We start from the raw sequence: 23,283 nt of genomic DNA, 5'->3' as shown, positions 1-23,283 counted from the left end.
TAACACTGTATAGTAGATACACACCTCACAGAGGTAACACTGTAGATACACAACTCACAGCGGTAACACTGTAGATACACACCTCACAGAGGTAACACTATAGATACACACCTCACAGAGGTAACACTGTATAGTAGATACACACCTCACAGCGGTAACACTGTAGATACACACCTCACAGAGGTAACACTGTATAGTAGATACACACCTCACAGAGGTAACACTATAGATACACACCTCACAGAGGTAACACTGTATAGTAGATACACACCTCACAGCGGTAACACTATAGATACACACCTCACAGAGGTAACACTGTATAGTAGATACACACCTCACAGAGGTAACACTGTATAGTAGATACACAACTCACAGAGGTAACACTATAGATACACACCTCACAGAGGTAACACTGTATAGTAGATACACACCTCACAGAGGTAACACTATAGATACACACCTCACAGAGGTAACACTGTATAGTAGATACACACCTCACAGAGGTAACACTATAGATACACACCTCACAGAGGTAACACTGTATAGTAGATACACACCTCACAGCGGTAACACTATAGATACACACCTCACAGAGGTAACACTATAGATACACACCTCACAGAGGTAACACTGTAGATACACACCTCACAGCGGTAACACTGTATAGTAGATACACACCTCACAGAGGTAACACTATAGATACACACCTCACAGAGGTAACACTATAGATACACACCTCACAGAGGTAACGCTGTATAGTAGATACACACCTCACAGAGGTAACACTGTAGATACACACCTCACAGCGGTAACACTGTATAGTAGATACACACCTCACAGAGGTAACACTGTAGATACACACCTCACAGAGGTAACACCGTATAGTAGATACACACCTCACAGAGGTAACGCTGTATAGTAGATACACACCTCACAGCGGTAACACTATAGATACACACCTCACAGAGGTAACACTGTATAGTAGATACACAACTCACAGAGGTAACACTGTATAGTAGATACACAACTCACAGAGGTAACACTATAGATACACACCTCACAGAGGTAACACTATAGATACACACCTCACAGAGGTAACACTGTAGATACACACCTCACAGCGGTAACACTGTATAGTAGATACACACCTCACAGAGGTAACGCTGTATAGTAGATACACACCTCACAGCGGTAACACTATAGATACACACCTCACAGAGGTAACACTGTATAGTAGATACACAACTCACAGAGGTAACACTGTAGATACACACCTCACAGCGGTAACACTGTATAGTAGATACACACCTCACAGTGGTAACACTGTAGATACACACCTCACAGAGGTAACACTGTATAGTAGATACACACCTCACAGAGGTAACACTGTATAGTAGATACACACCTCACAGAGGTAACACTGTATAGTAGATACACACCTCACAGAGGTAACACTGTAGATACACACCTCACAGAGGTAACACTGTATAGTAGATACACACCTCACAGAGGTAACACTGTAGATACACACCTCACAGAGGTAACACTGTATAGTAGATACACACCTCACAGAGGTAACACTGTATAGTAGATACACACCTCACAGAGGTAACACTGTATAGTAGATACACACCTCACAGAGGTAACACTATAGATACACACCTCACAGAGGTAACACTGTATAGTAGATACACACCTCACAGCGGTAACACTGCACGTGGAAGTCCCGATCCAAGGCGACGATACGAACAGTCTCTTCCTGGCCTGGAGCCGGCATGATGGGCTCAGAACACACACAGCAACGAGGGGCAAACTTCCTGATGAGGAGGAGGGGAGAGACAGAGGAGAGGAGGGGAGAAGGGGACAGAGGAGAGAGAGAGAGGGGAGGGGGAGAGAAGGGGACAGAGGAGAGAGAGAGAGGGGAGGGGGAGAGAAGGAGGAGAGAGAGACAGAGGGGAGAGGGAGAGACAGAGGAGAGGAGGGGAGAAGGGGATAGAGGAGAGAGACAGAGGGGAGGGGGAGAGAAGGAGGAGAGAGAGACAGAGGGGAGAGGGAGAGACAGAGGAGAGGAGGGGAGAAGGGGACAGAGGAGAGAGAGAGAGGGGAGGGGGAGAGAAGGAGGCGAGAGAGACAGAGGGGAGAGGGAGAGACAGAGGGGAGGGAGAGGGGGAGAGACATAGTGGAGGGGAGCGAGAGAGAGAGATAGAGGGGAAGGGCAGACAAAGAGAGTAGAGAGAGACAGAGGAGAGCGAGAGAGAGACACAAAGGGGAGGGGGAGAGAGAGACAGAGAGAAGGAGAGAGAGGGAAAGAGATGTAAGGGGGAGAGAGAGTTGGGAGGGGGAGAAAGAGCGGAAGGGAAGAGAGACAGAGGAGAGTAGGAGAGTGGGAGAGAGGGAGGAGAGAGAGGGAGATACGTAAAGGGGGAGCGAGAGGGGAGAGGGAGAGATGTAAGGGGGAGAGAGAGACAGTGGGGAGGGGGAGAGAGAGAGACAGAGGGGAGGGGGAGAGAGGGAGGAAAGAGATACAGAGGGGAGGGAGAGAGAGAGACAGAGGGGAGGGGGAGAGAGGGAGGAAAGAGATACAGAGGGGAGGGGGAGAGAAAACATAAGAATGTACATATGAATACAAATAAACTGTGAAATCAATTAGTGATCTTCTAACTGCAGGTGACTGAACTAAATACATACAGGGAACACCTAGAGGAGGAACAGGTCTCTCTAACAAGAAGATCCTCGAGGAAGTGAAGACAGCTCCTATCAGGGGATTGGAGGTGAGGCCCAATGAATGGCTCAGAATCAAGAAGTGAGGTGGCTTGGTGATTGGCTCAGAACCAGAAAAGTGAGATGGGTGGTGGTTTTGTGATTGGCTCAGAATCAGGAAGTGAGGTGGGTGGTGGCTTTGTGATTGGCTCAGAACCAGGAAGTGAGGTGGGTGGTGGCTTTGTGATTGGCTCAGAACCAGGAAGTGAGTTGGGTGGTGGGTTGGTGAAAACATCTGTTCGTCGACATAAAGGGTGCAATCTTCTGCCCAGGTGTTGCTGACGCCAGATATTACAGCGCCTGGATAAGTATTTTACATATCAGTTAACCATTGGTTGATGTGTGCAACGTCTGAGCAGGGAAACACGACCAGACTGCTTTGTTGAAGTCAGGCTTGTCACACCGTTAGCAGCGTTAGCAGGGGAACGTGACCAGACTGCTTTGTTGAAGTCAGGCTTGTCACACCGTTAGCAGGGGAACGCGACCAGACTGCTTTGTTGAAGTCAGGCTTGTCACACCGTTAGCAGGGGAACGCGACCAGACTGCTTTGTTGAAGTCAGGCTTGTCACACCGTTAGCAGCGTTAGCAGGGGAACGTGACCAGACTGCTTTGTTGAAGTCAGGCTTGTCACACCGTTAGCAGGGGAACGCGACCAGACTGCTTTGTTGAAGTCAGGCTTGTCACACCGTTAGCAGGGGAACGCGACCAGACTGCTTTGTTGAAGTCAGGCTTGTCACATCGTTAGCAGCGTTAGCAGGGGAACGTGACCAGACTGCTTTGTTGAAGTCAGGCTTGTCACACCGTTAGCAGGGGAACGCGACCAGACTGCTTTGTTGAAGTCAGGCTTGTCACACCGTTAGCAGGGGAACGCGACCAGACTGCTTTGTTGAAGTCAGGCTTGTCACACCGTTAGCAGCGTTAGCAGGGGAACGTGACCAGACTGCTTTGTTGAAGTCAGGCTTGTCACACCGTTAGCAGGGGAACGCGACCAGACTGCTTTGTTGAAGTCAGGCTTGTCACACCGTTAGCAGTGTTAGCAGGGGAACGCGACCAGACTGCTTTGTTGAAGTCAGGCTTGTCACAACGTTAGCAGCGTTGGCAGGGGAACGCGACCAGACTGCTTTGTTGAAGTCAGGCTTGTCACAACGTTAGCAGTGTTAGCAGGGGAACGCGACCAGACTGCTTTGTTGAAGTCAGGCTTGTCACAACGTTAGCAGCGTTGGCAGGGGTACGCGACCAGACTGCTTTGTTGAAGTCAGGCTTGTCACAACGTTAGCAGCGTTAGCAGGGGAACGCGACCAGACTGCTTTGTTGAAGTCAGGCTTGTCACACCGTTAGCAGCGTTGGTAGAAAGTGAAAGTTTCTGGTTTTCAGGGACACAGTATTTTCAACCTAACTTCTGTTTCCTCTGAAAAACACAAGTGCGGACTCTGCTCAGGCGTCTTGCTACGTTAACTTCGTCATGAGGAATTAACCAGCAGGTTTTTTTATTTCACAAGACTTTTTGTTTACTTTCTGAACGTGAGGTTAGACGATTTTTACTTCTGTTTCTCTTCACAACTTAATGTACAGGCCATTTATTAGCCAATAAAACGAACATACATTATATTCATTCCTTTACACTTGTGTATATATATGGTTGTTGTTGTGAAATTGTTACGTTAGATTACTTGTTAGATATTACTGCACGGTCGGAACTAGAAGCACAAGCATTTCGCTACACTCGCATTAACACCTGCTAACCACGTGTACGTGACAAATAAAATGTTATTTGATTTGATATACTTGGGTGTGTGTGTGTCCCTCTGTCTGAGTGTGTGTTTGCAGCAGCCCCCCCTTACTTGTGGAAGTCGTCGATGCAGTGGATGTGGTTGGCAGAGTCCACGGTGAAGGGTATGCCGTCCAGGCTGCGCTGACACACCACACAGGTGAAGCAGTGTGGGTGGTAGGCCTTCCCTGTAGCCCGCAGGACACGCTCCATGATAGGCTTACTGCAGATGTTACAGGACTCCAGGGTGTTCTGAAAAACACACACACACAACAGTTATGTCAATAAAAAGGAAAAGGTCTCTTTCAATAACAGAAAACTCAAGAGATTTTTGTCAATGGAGAGAGCATGTGTAAATGTAGCAAGGGAGATGTGTTCCCTTGATAGAAACGAGAGGAACGGAAGGTCATTATTGAAGACTCGTGCCCTCACTTTAAAAAAAAAAAACGAACCCTAAACCTAACCCTTGTCATGTGGTGCAATAATTCACTGTATAGTAGATACACACCTCACAGAGGTAACACTGTAAAGTAGATACACACCTCACAGAGGTAACACTGTAAAGTAGATACACACCTCACAGAGGTAACACTGTAAAGTAGATACACACCTCACAGAGGTAACACTATAGATACACACCTCACAGAGGTAACACTATAGATACACACCTCACAGAGGTAACACTGTATAGTAGATACACACCTCACAGAGGTAACACAGAGGTAATTCACTGGGCTTATAAGAGTGAATAAGGGGCTTCCATACGTTTTTCGATTGAACCTTTATTTAACTGGGCAAATTCAGTTAAGAACAAATTCTTATTTTCAATGAAGGCCTAGGAAAAGTGGGTTAACTGCCTTGTTCAGGGGCAGAACGACTGATTTTTACCTTGTCCTGCTCGGGGATTCTATCAAGCAACCTTTCGGTTACTAGTCCAACGCTCTAACCACTAGTCTACCTGCCGCCTCTAAACTCTAACCACTAGACTACCTGCCTCCTCTAACCACTAGGCTACCTGCCTCCTCTAACCACTAGGCTACCTGCCTCCTCTAACCACTAGGCTACCTGCCTCCTCTAACCACTAGTCTACCTGCCTCCTCTAACCACTAGACTACCTGCCTCCTCTAACCACCAGGCTACCACTAGGCTACCTGCACTAACCACTAGGCTACCTGCCTCCTCTAACCACTAGGCTACCTGCCTCCTCTAACCACTAGGCTACCTGCCTCCTCTAACCACTAGGCTACCTGCCTCCTCTAACCACTAGGCTACCTGCCTCCTCTAACCACTAGGCTACCTGCCTCCTCTAACCACTAGGCTACCTGCCTCCTCTAACCACTAGGCTACCTGCCTCCTCTAACCACTAGGCTACCTGCCTCCTCTAACCACTAGGCTACCTGCCTCCTCTAACCACTAGGCTACCTGCCTCCTCTAACCACTAGGCTACCTGCCTCCTCTAACCACTAGGCTACCTGCCCCTCTAACCACTAGGCTACCTGCCTCCTCTAACCACTAGGCTACCTGCCTCCTCTAACCACTAGGCTACCTGCCTCCTCTACGCTCTAACCACTATGCTACCTGCCCCCTCTACACTCTAACCACTATGCTACCTGCCACCTCTACACTATAACCACTATGCTACCTGCCACCTCTACACTATAACCACTATGCTACCTGCCACCTCTACACTCTAACCACTATGCTACCTGCCACCTCTACACTATAACCACTATGCTACCTGAAAGTGACTGGTAGCAGGAAACAGATTTAAACAGGGCTGAAAGGTGACTGGTAGCAGGATACAGATTTAAACAGGGCTGAAAGGTGACTGGTAGCAGGAAACAGATTTAAACAGGGCTGAAAAGTGACTGGTAGCAGGAAACAGATTTAAACAGGGCTGAAAAGTGACTGGTAGCAGGAAACAGATTTAAACAGGGCTGAAAGGTGACTGGTAGCAGGATACAGATTTAAACAGGGCTGAAAAGTGACTGGTAGCAGGATACAGATTTAAACAGGGCTGAAAGGTGACTGGTAGCAGGATACAGATTTAAACAGGGCTGAAAAGTGACTGGTAGCAGGAAACAGATTTAAACAGGGCTGAAAAGTGACTGGTAGCAGGAAACAGATTTAAACAGGGCTGAAAAGTGACTGGTAGCAGGAAACAGATTTAAACAGGGCTGAAAGGTGACTGGTAGCAGGAAACAGATTTAAACAGGGCTGAAAGTGACTGGTAGCAGGATACAGATTTAAACAGGGCTGAAAGGTGACTGGTAGCAGGATACAGATTTAAACAGGGCTGAAAGGTGACTGGTAGCAGGATACAGATTTAAACAGGGCTGAAAGGTGACTGGTAGCAGGAAACAGATTTAAACAGGGCTGAAAGGTGACTGGTAGCAGGATACAGATTTAAACAGGGCTGAAAAGTGACTGGTAGCAGGATACAGATTTAAACAGGGCTGAAAAGTGACTGGTAGCAGGATACAGATTTTAAACAGGGCTGAAAGGTGACTGGTAGCAGGAATAGACAAATACAGAGCCTTCAGAGAGTATTCACACCCCTTGACTTCCACATTTTGTTGTGTTACAGCCTGAATATAAAATTAATTCAATTGATAATTTTTGTCACTGGCCTAACCACAATACCCCATAATGTCAAAGTGTTATATTGTTTTTAGACATTTTTACAAATTAATTAAAAATGAAAATCTGAAAAGTCTTAATAAGTATTCAGCCCCTTTAGTATGGCAAGCCTAAATACATTGAGTGGTTCTGTTCTAGAATGTATCTCTACGTTGAGTGGTTCTGGTCTAGAATGTATCTCTCCGTTGAGTGGTTCTGTTCTAGAATGTATCTCTACGTTGAGTGGTTCTGGTCTAGAATGTATCTCTACGTTGAGTGGTTCTGTTCTAGAATGTATCTCTACGTTGAGTGGTTCTGGTCTAGAATGTATCTCTACGTTGAGTGGTTCTGTTCTAGAATGTATATCTACGTTGAGTGGTTCTGTTCTAGAATGTATCTCTACGTTGAGTGGTTCTGTTCTAGAATGTATCTCTCCGTTGAGTGGTTCTGTTCTAGAATGTATCTCTACATTGAGTGGTTCTGTTCTAGAATGTATCTCTACGTTGAGTGGTTCTGGTCTAGAATGTATCTCTACGTTGAGTGGTTCTGTTCTAGAATGTATCTCTACGTTGAGTGGTTCTGGTCTAGAATGTATCTCTACGTTGAGTGGTTCTGTTCTAGAATTTATCTCTACGTTGAGTGGTTCTGTTCTAGAATGTATCTCTACGTTGAGTGGTTCTGGTCTAGAATGTATCTCTACGTTGAGTGGTTCTGTTCTAGAATGTATCTCTACGTTGAGTGGTTCTGGTCTAGAATGTATCTCTACGTTGAGTGGTTCTGTTCTAGAATGTATCTCTACGTTGAGTGGTTCTGGTCTAGAATGTCCCTCCCTCTCTCTCTCTCTCTCTCTGAGGGATTCTGATTAGCAGAGTATTCTCAAACACAAACACAGTTGTTTTTCACCCACCTAGCGACCGCCATTCCCCCCTCTGATTGGTGAGTGGGTCAGAGGGGGCTGCAAATACATCCACTTTGTGATGACTGCAGGTTTTCCCCCTCCAGGCTGGAAGGCTCGCTGGGCAGGCGGCCCGCAGGGGGACGTGGCAGACCCATCCAACTCTGTCTGATCTCAGACATCCCTCTCCTTAATAATATCTACACTGCCATTTGTTACTCCGATATTTCATAAATAATGATTTTCTCTCTCTAAACAGCTCTGCAATTACAGGGGGACTGGGGAGGGAAGGGAAGACGATGGAGATAGCATCAATTAGCTGACTGATAGGCCATGTGATTGGCTGATGGGGAGGGGGCTGTGCTCAGGCATTTCCTGGATCTCTGCATCTTTCTCTCTGCATTTCTCTCTCTCTCTACCTCTGCCTCTCTCTTTCTCTCTCTCTCAATTCAATTCAAGGGCTTTATTGGCATGAGAAACATATGTTAACATTTTGCCAAAGCAAAAATGAACAGTAAACATTACCCTTAAAAAAGTTCCAAAAGAATAAAGACATTTCAAATGTCATATGTCTATATACATTGTTGTAATGATGTGCAAATAGTTAAAGTACAAAAAGGGAAAATAAATAAACATAAATATGGGTTGTATTTACAATGGTGTTTGTTCTTCACTGGTTGACCTTTTCTTGTGGCAACAGGTCACACATCTTGCTGCTGTGATATTTCACCCAGTAGATATGGGAGTTTAGCAAACATTATTTTTTGAATTCTTTGTGGATCTGTGTAATCGGAGGGAAATATGTGTCTCTAATATGGTCATACATTTGGCAGGAGGTTAGGAAGTACAGCTCAGTTTCCACCTCATTTTGTGGGCAGTGTTGCACATAACCTGTCTTCTCTTGAGAGCCAGGTCTGCCTACGGCGGCCTTTCTCAATAGCAAGGCTATGCTCACTGAGTCTGTACATAGTCAAAGCTTTCCTTAAGTTTGGGTCAGTCACAGTGGTCAGGTATTCTGCCACTGTGTACTTTCTGTTTAGGGCTGTCATGATGTTGGCCTGATGGGGGAGGTTTATGACCCCCATAAATACCTTCCCCCCGTTTCTCTCTCTCTACTATATAGAGTGGACTCTGGAAAAGCCCTTTGTTACATAGAGAGTCTGGTAACATCAAAAGGTGGGAAACTGAACCCTATTTCGGTAATCCAACCAGTTGAAAATATGCGTTGATACTTAATGAATATGATGTCAGATCAGTTGGCGTCTGAAACATTATGACTGATGACAAGACGACATAAACTGTATCTGGGAAAGTCTACACATTCTAGTTATCAGATTCACATGGAATTGTTGTGCAATTTAAATGTTTAAATATGAAACTATTTGTGAAAAGATGAAATGTAATTTTTAGCTTCTTAATGAGAGAATGGTTTGTCATAAGAACACCACTCCGCTCACTCAGAGGCCCAAGTGAACAGACATGGGCTGATGTTTAGGCCGAGGTATGTATCGTTTTTTGTGTGCTCTAGGGCAACGGTGTCTAGATGGAATTTGTATTTGTGTTCCTGGCAACTGGACATTTTTTGGAACACCATTATTTTTGTCTTACTGAGATTTACTGTCAGGGCCCAGGTCTGACAGAATCTGTGCAGAAGATCTAGGTGCTGCTGTTGGCCCTCCTTGGTTGGGGACAGAAGCACCAGATCATCAGCAAACAGTAGACATTTGACTTCAGATTCTAGTAGGGTGAGGCCGGTTGCTGGAGAATGTTCTAGTGCCCTCGCCAATTTGTTGATATATATGTTGAAGAGGGTGGTGCTTATGCTGCATCCCTGTCTCACCCCACGGTCCTGTGGGAAGAAATGTATGTTTAATGCCTATTTTAACCGCACACTTGTTGTTTGTGTACATGTATTTGATAATGTCATATGCTTCCCCCCCAATGCTACTTTCCATCAATTTGTATAGCAGACCCTCATGCCAAATTGAGTCAAAAGCTTTTTTTTAAATCAACAAAGCATGAAAATACTTTACTTTTGTTTTGTTTTGTTTGTTTGTCAATAAGGGTGTATACGTGGTCTGGCATATGGTATTTTGGTAAAAAGCTAATTTGACATTTGCTCAGGACATTGTTTTCATGGAGGAAATATTGGAGTCTGCTGTTAATGATAATGCAGAGGATTATTTCCCGAGATTTCTGCTGACGGATATTCTACCGGAACTATTCAAATTTGTCTCCACTGTTGTGGATTGGGGTGATCAGGCTTTGGTTTAAAATATTAGGGAGGATAATGTTGAAGAGTTTAATTGAGCTGCTTTCTGTTGTTCTTTTTTTCTTCGTGTATTTCTGTATTGTTTTAGTGTTTCACCATAGTGAAAGTGTAGTTTCTGGTTTTCTGGTTCTTTATGTGTTTTTGTTGGTTCCTCAATTTCTTTCTTAGGTTTTTACATTCTTCATAAAAAACATTTCTCATTGTTGTTAAGTTGTTATCTTAGGTTTTCTGCTGATAGGTTAAATATATTGTTCAAGCTTCCTACTGCTAAGTTTAAACCTTCACTATTGCAAGAAAACATTTTGTCTAGGAAGTTGTCTAGGAGGGATTGGATTTGTTGTTGGCCATTAGTTGTTTGGTAGGTTTCTAAACTACCTTCCTTCATTCTATAGCATCTCTTAATAGTATGCAGTTCCTCTGGCTTTGATGCCTCATGATTGAGTATTACTCTGTTCAAGTAGAGTGTGGTTTTGCTGTGATCTGATAGGGGTGTTAGTGGGCTGACTGTGGACGCTCTGAGAGACTCTGGGTTGAGGTCAGAGATAAAGTAGTCTACAGTACTACTGCCAAGAGATGAGCTATAGGTGTACCAACCGTAGGAGTCCCCTCGAAGCCTACCATTGACTACGTACATACCCAGCGTTCAACAGAGCTGCAGGAGTTGTGACCCATTTTTGTTGGTTATGTTGTCATAGTTATCTCGGGGGTCATATGGGGGAGGGAATACTGTCACCTCCAGGTAGGTGTTTGTCCCCCTGTGTGCTGAGGGTGTCAGGTTCTTGTCCAGTTCTGGCATTTAGGTCGCCACAGACTAGTACATGTCCCTGGGCCTGGAAATGATTGATTTCCCCCTCTAGGATGGAGAAGCTGTCTTCATTAAAGTATGGGGATTCTATTGGGGGGATATAGGTAGGATGGAGAAGCTGTCTTCATTAAAGTATGGGGATTCTAGTGGGGGGATATAGGTAGGATGGAGAAGCTGTCTTCATTAAAGTATGGGGATTCTAGTGGGGGGATATAGGTAGGATGGAGAAGCTGTCATCGTTAAAGTATGGGGATTCTAGTGGGGGGATATAGGTAGGATGGAGAAGCTGTCTTCATTAAAGTATGGGGATTCTAGTGGGGGGATATAGGTAGGATGGAGAAGCTGTCATCGTTAAAGTATGGGGATTCTAGTGGGGGGATATAGGTAGGATGGAGAAGCTGTCATCGTTAAAGTATGGGGATTCTAGTGGGGGGATATAGGTAGGATGGAGAAGCTGTCATCGTTAAAGTATGGGGATTCTAGTGGGGGGATATAGGTAGGGATGGAGAAGCTGTCTTCATTAAAGTATGGGGATTCTAGTGGGGGGATATAGGTAGCACACAGGAGGACATTTTTCTCTGTTGAGATCATTTCCTGGTTAATTTCTAGCCAAATGTAAAATGTTCCTGTTCTGATGAATTGAATAGAGTGAGTTAGGTCTGCACTATACCAAATTAACATACCCTCTGAGTCTCTTCCCTGTTTCACACCTGGTAGTTTGGTGGATGGGACTACCAGCTCTTTGTAACGTCTCTCTCTCTCTCACTAACTATCAATCTCTCTCTCTAACTATCAATCTCTCTCTCTAACTACCAATCTCTCTCTCTAACTACCAATCTCTCTCTCTAACTACCAATCTCTCTCTCTAACTATCAATCTCTCTCTCTAACTATCAATCTCTCTCTCTAACTACCAATCTCTCTCTCTAACTACCAATCTCTCTCTCTAACTACCAATCTCTCTCTCTAACTATCAATCTCTCTCTCTAACTACCAATCTCTCTCTCTAACTACCAATCTCTCTCTCTAACTATCAATCTCTCTCTCTAACTATCAATCTCTCTCTCTAACTACCAATCTCTCTCTCTAACTACCAATCTCTCTCTCTAACTACCAATCTCTCTCTCTAACTATCAATCTCTCTCTCTAACTACCAATCTCTCTCTCTAACTATCAATCTCTCTCTCTAACTATCAATCTCTCTCTCTAACTATCAATCTCTCTCTCTAACTACCAATCTCTCTCTCTAACTATCAATCTCTCTCTCTAACTATCAATCTCTCTCTCTAACTACCAATCTCTCTCTCTCTCTGCCTATCAATCTCTCTCTCTAACTACCAATCAATCTCTCTCTCTAACTACCAATCAATCTCTCTCTCTAACTACCAATCAATCTCTCTCTAACTACCAATCAATCTCTCTCTCTAACTACCAATCAATCTCTCTCTCTAACTACCAATCAATCTCTCTCTCTAACTACCAATCAATCTCTCTCTCTAACTACCAATCAATCTCTCTCTCTAACTACCAATCAATCTCTCTCTCTAACTACCAATCAATCTCTCTCTCTAACTACCAATCTCTCTCTCTAACTACCAATCTCTCTCTCTAACTACCAATCTCTCTCTCTAACTGTCAATCTCTCTCTCTAACTATCAAACTCTCTAACTACCAATCTCTCTAACTACCAATCAATCTCTCTCTCTCTCTGCCTATCAATTTCTCTCTCTAACTATCAATCTCTCTCTCTAACTATCAATCTCTCTCTCTAACTATCAATCTCTCTCTCTAACTACCAATCTCTCTCTCTAACTACCAATCTCTCTCTCTAACTATCAATCTCTCTCTCTAACTACCAATCTCTCTCTCTAACTACCAATCTCTCTTTCTAACTATCAATCTCTCTCTCTAACTATCAATCTCTCTCTCTAACTATCAATCTCTCTCTCTAACTATCAATCTCTCTCTCTCTCTCTGCTCCTATTGGCTGGCTGTGCGTATCGAGCAGTGGCAGGGCGCCACAGTGTTTTCAAACAGTGCTCGGGGTGTGTGGCAACACTGCGCTACATCGTCATCCTCCCTCCCTACGCCTGCTGGGCCCTGCCGTTTAAAATGACACTTCCGTGCCCACTCAGCCACGATGCAAAATGAACATAACCCACCACATACTGTAGTTACTGCTCAGTATGGCTGAGGAGCATGCCTAGTGGCATTTATAGTCTATATGCTATTGAGCAGATCCACTTTACAGGCTGTGGTTCACTAGGGATGACAGTGTAAAGCTGTGGGTCACTAGGGATGACAGTGTAAAGCTGTGGGTCACTAGGGATGACAGTGTAAAGCTGTGGGTCACTAGGGATGACAGTGTAAAGCTGTGGGTCACTAGGGATGACAGTAAAAGCTGTGGGTCACTAGGGATGACAGTGTAAAGCTGTGGGTCCCTAGGGATGACAGTGTAAAGCTGTGGGTCCCTAGGGATGACAGTGTAAAGCTGTGGGTCCCTAGGGATGACAGTAAAAGCTGTGGGTCCCTAGGGATGACAGTAAAAGCTGTGGGTCCCTAGGGATGACAGTAAAAGCTGTGGGTCCCTAGGGATGACAGTAAAAGCTGTGGGTCACTAGGGATGACAGTGTAAAGCTGTGGGTCACTAGGGATGACAGTGTAAAGCTGTGGGTCACTAGGGATGACAGTGTAAAGCTGTGGGTCACTAGGGATGACAGTGTAAAGCTGTGGGTCCCTAGGGATGACAGTAAAAGCTGTGGGTCACTAGGGATGACAGTGTAAAGCTGTGGGTCACTAGGGATGACAGTAAAAGCTGTGGGTCACTAGGGATGACAGTGTAAAGCTGTGGGTCACTAGGGATGACAGTGTAAACTGTGGTTAACTAGGGATGACAGTGTAAAGTCCCTACCCTGCATAGGGACCTACCCAGGGTGAGAGTGGAGAGAGAGATAGAGACAGCAGTTGATGGATGACTGGAGGGAATCGTTTGGAAGAAGAGGACTCCTGGAGAGTGTGCATTCTGTTCATGAAAAGCAGAATGCAACCTCATTTCACCTGATCTATCTGTAGTTTCCTCCTGTCTTATTCTCATTGCCACTTCTCTCCTCTCCTCTCCTCTCCTCTCCTCTCCTCTCCTCTCCTCTCCTCTCCTCTCCTCTCCTCTCCTCTCCTCTCCTCTCCTCTCCTCTCCTCTCCTCTCCTCTCCTCTCCTCTCCTCTCCCCTCCTCTCCCCTCCTCTCCTCTCCTCTCCTCTCCTCTCCTCTCAGTTAGAGGTACTAGTAGTTCACAACCCCTCTCCTCTCCTCCAGAGGGAATAGAATACCTTGGCCTTATGTAGCCTAACTGATGTCTCCTGATGTCTCCAGCCTGCTGTAATCACTACACTACTTAAAACCAGATGTCTCCTGCCAGCTGTAATCACTACACTACTTAAAACCAGAAGTCTCAGCCTGCTGTAATCACTACACTACTTAAAACCAGATGTCTCCTGATGTCTCCAGCCTGCTGTAATCACTACACTACTTAAAACCAGATGTCTCCTGCCAGCTGTAATCACTACACTACTTAAAACCAGATGTCTCCTGCTTGCTGTAATCACTACACTACTTAAAACCAGATGTCTCCTGATGTCTCCAGCCTTCTGTAATCACTACACTACTTAAAACCAGATGTCTCCTGATGTCTCCAGCCTGCTGTAATCACTACACTACTTAAAACCAGATGTCTCCTGCCAGCTGTAATCACTACACTACTTAAAACTAGATGTCTCCTGCTTGCTTGTCGCACACTTGACTTGAACCTTTTCTCTGCTCTTTAGCAATGACAATACATATTAATTTAACCCATATGGATAACTGTATATGTGCACGTTTATCAGTGTTTAAGGCAATCATTTTCCCTCTTTAATGTGTTAAACGCAAAAGTTTGGTTCTGACGTCAGAGAGAGCTGGTTGATTCACATTGAAGTTGGATTTGTGGCCAATATTAACTTCCACAGATTCACATAAACCACCTCCTGCTCTCTGAGAAAGAGAGAGACAGACAAAAAAAGAGACAGCGAGATAGACAGACAGACAGAAATAGAAAGACAAACAGAGTGAGAGAGACAGAGAGAGAGGGGGGAGAAACAGGGGGAGGGAGAAATAGAGAGAGATGGGGGAGAGACGGGGATGGAGAAATAGAGAGAGAGAGGGACAGACAGGGTGAGACAGAAAGTGAAAGACAGACAGGGTGAGAGAGAGAGAGAGAGAGACATACAGACAGAAAGTGAAAGACAGACAGGGTGAGAGAGAGACAGAGAGAGACCGAGAGAGAGAGTGAAAGACAGACAGGGTGACAGAGAGAGAGAGAGAGAGAGAGAGAGAGAGCGAGAGGGAGAGAGAGAGGGGGAGACTGTACCCACCACTAGAGGGCTGTCAACGTCTACAGATAATCCACTTCTGCTCTCCCCCTCTCTGCTTCCCTCTAAATGTGATGTATTTATGGTTTTCTGCCTGTGTCTTTCTCTGTGTCTGCCCAGCGTGCTAAACAAACGTCTAGGTAGATGAGGTAAAGTGAATTTAGGTCAGACAACCTCTTGCTGAACTAAGGGTTAGTGGAGTGTGTTAAAGTCAGTTTCCTCTCCTCTTCTTTCCTTTTCTATTTCCTCCATAGTGCTCTCTTGGTCTCTGTGTGTATACCACACCAACACCCTGCACCCCCCGCCCGCCCACCGGCCTGCCCCCCCTCGCCCGTCCACCCACCGGGCACCCCCCGCCCGCCCACCGGCCTGCCCCCCCTCCGCCCCCCCTCGCCCGTCCACCCACCGGGCACGCCCCCCCCCTCACCCGTCCACCCACTGGGCACGTCCACCCACCGGGCACCCCCCCCTCGCCCGTCCACCCACTGGGCACCCCCCCCTCCGCCCGTCCACCCACCGGGCACCCCCCCCCTCTGCCCGTCCACCCACCGGGCACGCCCCCCACCTCGCCCGTCCACCCACCGGGCACGCCTCCCCTCCACCCGTCCACCCACCGGGCACGCCCCCCCTCCGCCCGTCCACCCACCGGCATGCCCTCCCTCCGCCCGTCCACCCACCGGCATGCCCTCCCTCCGCCCGTCCACCCACCGGCATGCCCTCCCTCCCGGCCTATGTGATTCAGCAACTGAACTGCAAACAACGTTTCAAACATCTGTCTGTCTGAATAAAGAGGCAGCAGAACTGGGGCAGCAGAGAACGGAGAGTTATAAAGAGAGGCAGCAGAACGGGGCAGCAGAGAACGGAGAGTTATAGAGAGAGGCAGCAGAACAGGGGCAGCAGAGAACGGAGCGTTATAGAGAGAGGCAGCAGAACAGGGGCAGCAGAGAACGGAGAGTTATAAAGAGAGGCAGCAGAGAACGGAGAGTTATAAAGAGAGGCAGCAGAACGGAGCAGCAGAGAACGGAGAGTTATAAAGAGAGGCAGCAGAACAGGGGCAGCAGAGAACGGAGAGTTATAAAGAGAGGCAGCAGAACAGGGGCAGCAGAGAACGGAGAGTTATAAAGAGGCAGCAGAACAGGGGCAGCAGAGAACGGAGAGTTATAAAGAGGCAGCAGAACAGGGGCAGCAGAGAACGGAGAGTTATATAGAGAGGCAGCAGAACAGGGGCAGCAGACAACGGAGAGTTATAAAGAGAGGCAGCAGAACAGGGGCAGCAGAGAATGGAGAGTTATAAAGAGAGGCAGCAGAACGGAGCAGCAGAGAACGGAGAGTTATAAAGAGAGGCAGCAGAACGGAGCAGCAGAGAACGGAGAGTTATAAAGAGAGGCAGCAGAACGGAGCAGCAGAGAACGGAGAGTTATAAAGAGAGGCAGCAGAACGGAGCAGCAGAGAACGGAGAGTTATAAAGAGAGGCAGCAGAACGGGGGCAGCAGAGAACGGAGAGTTATAAAGAGAGGCAGCAGAACGGAGCAGCAGAGAACGGAGAGTTATAAAGAGAGGCAGCAGAACGGGGCAGCAGAGAACGGAGAGTTATAAAGAGAGGCAGCAGAACAGGGGCAGCAGAGAACGGAGAGTTATAAAGAGGCAGCAGAACGGGGCAGCAGAGAACGGAGAGTTATAAAGAGAGGCAGCAGAACGGAGCAGCAGAGAACGGAGAGTTATAAAGAGAGGCAGCAGAACGGAGCAGCAGAGAACGGAGAGTTATAAAGAGAGGCAGCAGAACGGAGCAGCAGAGAACGGAGAGTTATAAAGAGAGGCAGCAGAACAGGGGCAGCAGAGAACGGAGAGTTATAAAGAGAGGCAGCAGAACGGAGCAGCAGAGAACGGAGAGTTATAAAGAGAGGCAGCAGAACGGGGGCAGCAGAGAACGGAGAGTTATAAAGAGAGGCAGCAGAACGGGGGCAGCAGAGAACGGAGAGTTATAAAGAGAGGCAGCAGAACAGGGGCAGCAGAGAACGGAGAGTTATAAAGAGAGGCAGCAGAACGGGGCAGCAGAGAACGGAGAGTTATAAAGAGAGGCAGCAGAACAGGGGCAGCAGAGAACGGAGAGTTATAAAGAGAGGCAGCAGAACGGAGCAGCAGAGAACGGAGAGTTATAAAGAGAGGCAGCAGAACGGAGCAGCAGAGAACGGAGAGTTATAAAGAGAGGCAGCAGAACGGAGCAGCAGAGAACGGAGAGTTATAAAGAGAGGCAGCAGAACAGGGGCAGCAGAGAACGGAGAGTTATAAAAGAGAGGCAGCAGAACGGGGGCAGCAGAGAACGGAGAGTTATAAAGAGAGGCAGCAGAACAGGGGCAGCAGAGAACGGAGAGTTATAAAGAGAGGCAGCAGAACGGGGCAGCAGAGAACGGAGAGTTATAAAGAGAGGCAGCAGAACAGGGGCAGCAGAGAACGGAGAGTTATAAAGAGAGGCAGCAGAACAGGGGCAGCAGAGAACGGAGAGTTATAAAGAGGCAGCAGAACAGGGGCAGCAGAGAACGGAGAGTTATAAAGAGGCAGCAGAACGGAGCAGCAGAGAACGGAGAGTTATAAAGAGAGGCAGCAGAACAGGGGCAGCAGAGAACGGAGAGTTATAAAGAGGCAGCAGAACGGGGCAGCAGAACGGAGAGTTATAAAGAGGCAGCAGAACGGAGCAGCAGAACGGAGCAGCAGAGAACGGAGAGTTATAAAGAGGTGCACCGTTCCACCATGCTCATATCAGCTTCTCACAGTAAGCACATGCCTGGTTGACAGGTAAAGGGGGGAGAAAGATGAATGGAGAGAGGGAGAGAGAGAGAGAGAGAGAGAGAGAGAGAAGGGGGAGAGAGAGAGAGAGAGAGAGAGAGAGAGAGAGAGAGAGAGAGAGAGAGAGAGAGAGAGTGAGTGAGAGAAGGGGGAGAGAGAGGGAAGAGAGAGCGAGAGAGAGAGTGAGAGAGATGGGGGAAGCGAGAGAGAGAGAGGGGAGAGAGAGGTGGGGGGGAGAGAGCGAGAGAGAGAGGGGGGAAAGAGAGAGCGAGAGAGAGGGTGGAAGAGAGAGCGAGAGAGAGAGGGTGGAAGAGAGAGCGAGGGGGGAAAAGAGAAAGAGAAAGAGAGAGCGAGAGAGAGGGAAGAGAGAGCGAGAGAGGGGGAGAGAGAGGGGAAAAGAGAGCGAGAGAAAGAGGGGAAGAGAGAGAGAAGGGGGAAGAAAGAGAGTGAGAGGAGGGAAAGAGGGGGGAGAGAGAGGGCGGAGAGAGCGAGCAAGAGGGGGGAGAGAGAGAGGGAGGGGCGAGGGGAGAGAGAGAGCGAGCGAGAGGGGGTAAAGAGAGAGTGAGAGAGAGAGAGGGGTGGAGAGAGAGAGCGAGAATGAGAGAGAAGAGAGAGAGGGGAGGAGAGAGAGGGGTGGAGAGAGAGCGAGCGAGGGGGGAGAGCCTTCCCTGTGGCTCAGTTGGTAGAGCATGGTGTGTGCAACGCCAGGGTTGTGGGTTCGATGGCCAGTACAAAAAAAATGCATGAAATGAAATGTATGCATTCACTACTGTAAGTCGCTCTGGATAAGAGCGTCTGCTAAATGACTAAAAATGAGAGAGAGAGGGGGGAGGGGGAAGCAGCAATATATGAGTGGTCAGTAATGGTGGAAGGAGCAATATATGAGTGGTCAGTAATGGTGGAAGCAGCAATATATGAGTGGTCAGTAATGGCGGTCTGTTAGTGAAGTCATTATGAGCATCATGTGACAAGAAAACAAGGTCTCGGCAATGTGATTTTCCTATTAGCAAAGTTCAAGGGTCAGGAAGCCTGGCACTTCTACACCATCTGTTAGAGGAGCTATTTAAAGCCTCTCTCAGAGTGCAACAAGATCTCACTATTTCGTTTCAGTATTCAATGTTTGTCCGGGGGGGGGGTGTTGAAGGAGGGTTGGCTGGTTGACCCACATCCAGCTTGGATAGGTCCTAACACGCACGCACGCACGCACGCACGCACGCACGCACGCACGCACACACACACACACACACACACACACACACACACAAAGGCTGCGATTGAACAGGTCTTCCCTGTAGCTCAGTTGGTAGAGCATGGTGTTTGCAACGCCAGGGTTGTGGGTTTCGATTCCCACGAGGGGCCAGTACAAAAAAATACGAAAAAAAATGTATGAATTCACTACTGTAAGTCGCTCTGGATAAGAGCGTCTGCTAAATGACTAAAATGTAAATGTAAACAGGCAGCCCAATTCTGATATTTTTTTCCCACTAATTGGTCTTTTGACCAACCAGATCACCTGGAAAAGATCTGATGTGATTGATCAAAATACACTTCTCCAGCGTGCCATTGGCCATCGAAGGTGAGCATTTTCCCACTGAAGTCGGTTACAACGCCGAACTGCAGTCAGGTCAAGACCCTGGTGAGGACGATGAGCACACAGATGAGCTTCCCTGAGATGGTTTCTGACAGTTTGAGGAGAAATTCTTCGGTTGTGCAAACCCACAGTTTCATCAGCTGTCCGGGTGGCTGGTCTCAGACCATCCCGCAGCTGAACAAGCCGGATGTGGAGGGCTGGCATGGTAACATGTGGTCTGCGGTTGTGAGGCTGGTTGGACGTACTGCCAAATTCTCTAAAACAACGTTGGAGGTGGCTTATGGTAGAGAAATGAACATTCAATTCTCTGGAAACAGCTCTGGTGGACATTCCTTCAATCAGCATGCCAATTGTACGTTCCCTCAAAACTTGAGACATCTGTGGCATTGTGTTGTGTGACAAAGCTGCACATTTTAGAGTGATCTTTTTACTGTCCCCAGCACAAGGTGCACCTGATTAATCAGCTTCTTGATATGCCACACCTGTCAGGTGGATGGATTATCTTGGCAAAGAAGAAATGCTCACTAACAGGGGTGTAAACAAATCTGTGCACACAATTTGAGAGAAATAAGCTTTTGCACGTATGGAAAATGTCTGGGATCTTTTAATTCAGCTCATGAAACACGGGAACACCTCTTTCCATGTTGGTTGGGTTTATAGTTTTGTTCAGTAGAGATTTATTTTTTGGGGGGTTTGGCTAGAGTTACGCTAACCCGTTTGCAATCCCTTTAGCGTTGCTTGCTAGCTTTCTGGCTAGCTACAGAGGTTAGCTGGATAGTTAGCTACAGTAGTTAGCTACAGAGGTTAGCTGGATAGTTAGCTACAGTAGTTAGCTACAGTAGTTAGCTACAGGGGTTAGCTGGATAGTTAGCTACAGTAGTTAGCTACAGAGGTTAGCTGGATAGTTAGCTACAGTAGTTAGCTACAGATGTTAGCTGGATAGTTAGCTACAGTAGTTAGCTACAGAGGTTAGCTGGATAGTTAGCTACAGTAGTTAGCTACAGAGGTTAGCTGGATAGTTAGCTACAGTAGTTAGCTACAGAGGTTAGCAGGATAGTTAGCTACACTAGTTAGCTACAGAGGTTAGCTGGATAGTTAGCTACAGAGGTTAGCTGGATAGTTAGCTACAGTAGTTAGCTACAGAGGTTAGCTGGATAGTTAGCTACAGTGGTTAGCTGGATAGTTAGCTACAGTGGTTAGCTGGATAGTTAGCTACAGTAGTTAGCTACAGGGGTTAGCTGGATAGTTAGCTACAGTAGTTAGCTACAGGGGTTAGCTGGATAGTTAGCTACAGTAGTTAGCTACAGAGGTTAGCAGGATAGTTAGCTACAGTAGTTAGCTACAGGAGTTAGCTACAGAGGTTTGCTGGATAGTTAGCTACAGCGGTTAGCTGGATAGTTAGCTACAGTAGTTAGCTACAGTAGTTAGCTGGATAGTTAGCTGGATAGTTAGCTACAGTAGTTAGCTACAGAGGTTAGCTGGGAAGTTAGCTACAGTAGTTAGCTGGATAGTTAGCTACAGAGGTTAGCTGGATAGTTAGCTACAGAGGTTAGCTGGATTGTTAGCTACAGTGGTTAGCTGGATAGTTAGCTACAGTAGTTAGCTACAGAGGTTAGCTGGATAGTTAGCTACAGTAGTTAGCTACAGAGGTTAGCTGGATAGTTAGCTACAGTAGTTAGCTACAGAGGTTAGCTGGACAGTTAGCTACAGTGGTTAGCTGGATAGTTAGCTACAGTAGTTAGCTGGATAGTTAGCTACAGGGGTTAGCTGGATAGTTAGCTACAGTAGTTAGCTACAGTAGTTAGCTGGATAGTTAGCTACAGTAGTTAGCTACAGAGGTTAGCTGGATAGTTAGCTACAGAGGTTAGCTGGATAGTTAGCTACAGTAGTTAGCTACAGAGGTTAGCTGGATAGTTAGCTACAGTAGTTAGCTACAGTAGTTAGCTGGATAATTAGCTACAGTAGTTAGCTACAGTAGTTAGCTGGATAGTTAGCTACAGTAGTTAGCTACAGAGGTTAGCTGGATAGTTAGCTACAGTAGTTAGCTACAGTAGTTAGCTGGATAGTTAGCTACAGTAGTTAGCCACTGCCATCAGTAGTTGTTGTGTTATCATATTTTGCCTATTCCACCGTTTGTAGAAACGTATACTGGCATTTGAATATAGCGAGGGAAAAGGGATTCCGGACACACTGTGGACACCGTAGACACATTTAAATGTAGGTGTAGATGCATGACGCTTTGGGAATTCACGATCAGAACTCTACAATCAGAATATTAAAACTGCATGAAGTGTCAAGTGTAGACAGGGCCAAGAGAGGCTTGCGTCCAGGAGATCAGGAGCAGGGCCGTGCTGTGTAATGCTAACGTTACTCGCTCCGTGAAGGTTAAACAACTGTGAACAACCCCAGAAACTCTAGGTTGACCTTCACCAAGCCCCTAGACCAAGACGCCTCCCTGGTGTCGGACTCCGTCCGACTGGGAGAAAGACCCAATAGGATTCCATTCAGAGACCAGGACATTTAACTTACATTTACATTTCATTTGATATATCAGTAATTGCTTTCCATTGACTGGAGTGTCACCTCTGCCTGCCTGCCTGCCTGCCTGTCTGTCCCCCCGTCTGTCTCTCTGCCAGTCTGCCAGTCTGCCAGTCTGCCAGTCTGTCTGTCTGTCTGTCTGCCTGTCTGCCTGTCTGCCTGTCTGTCTGTCCCCCCATCTGTCTCTCTGCCAGTCTGCCGGCCTGTCTGTCTGCTCGTCTGTCCATCCGCCGACCCATCCGTCCATCCGCCTGTCTCTCTCTCTCTCTCTCTCTAATCCAGTTGACATGCACAGCATAACGGTAACATTAGAATTATATGACTGTCAAGCCACCATGAATGAAAAGCGGTCAGATCAAAACCATGTTATAACACCCTCATCAAGACATCGAGATCAAGAGGGGGCTGGGATGGTGGTAGTGGTGGTGTAGTAGTGGTGGTGGTAGTGGTGGTGTGGTAGTGGTGGTAGTGGTGGTAGTTGTATGGTAGTGGTGGTGGTAGTGGTGGTGGTGGTAGAGTGGTAGTGGTGTGGTAGTGGTGTGGTAGTGGTGGTGGTAGTGGTGGTGGTGGTAGTGGTGTGGTAGTGGTGTGGTAGTGGTGGTGGTGTGGTAGTGGTAGTGGTGTGGTAGTGGTGTGGTAGTGGTGGTGGTGTGGTAGTGGTGGGGTGGTGGTAATGGTAGTGGTGTGATAGTGGTGGTGTGGTGGTAGTGATGGTGGTGTGGTAGTAGTGGTGGTGTGGTGGTGGTGGTGGTGTGGTAGTGGTGTGGTAGTGGTGTGGTAGTGGTGGTAGTGGTGGTGTGGTAGTGGTGGTGGTGTGGTAGTGGTAGTGGTGTGGTGGTGGTAATGGTGG

At 47.0% G+C, this 23,283-nt stretch overlaps 1 protein-coding gene across 5 annotated transcripts in view; it reads right to left on the bottom strand.

Annotated features, from left to right (window-relative positions):
• LOC115158899 (lipoma-preferred partner homolog) overlaps positions 1 to 23,283 on the bottom strand; it is a 357,166-nt gene that overhangs the window by 7,111 nt on the left and 326,772 nt on the right. For all 5 annotated transcript variants that reach the window (XM_029708324.1, XM_029708325.1, XM_029708322.1 and 2 more), the window contains 2 exons: positions 4,602 to 4,780; positions 1,697 to 1,817 (listed from right to left, as the gene is read on the bottom strand). In XM_029708324.1, coding sequence (XP_029564184.1) covers positions 1,697 to 1,817; positions 4,602 to 4,780 — 300 coding nt within the window. The remainder of the gene's footprint in view (positions 1 to 1,696; positions 1,818 to 4,601; positions 4,781 to 23,283) is intronic.

The sequence above is a fragment of the Salmo trutta genome, chromosome 22 (assembly GCF_901001165.1).
Source record: "Salmo trutta chromosome 22, fSalTru1.1, whole genome shotgun sequence".
Classification (NCBI taxonomy): domain Eukaryota; kingdom Metazoa; phylum Chordata; class Actinopteri; order Salmoniformes; family Salmonidae; genus Salmo; species Salmo trutta.
The sequence above is the reverse complement of the archived record's forward strand: the minus strand, read 5'-3'. Positions and strand labels throughout refer to the sequence as shown.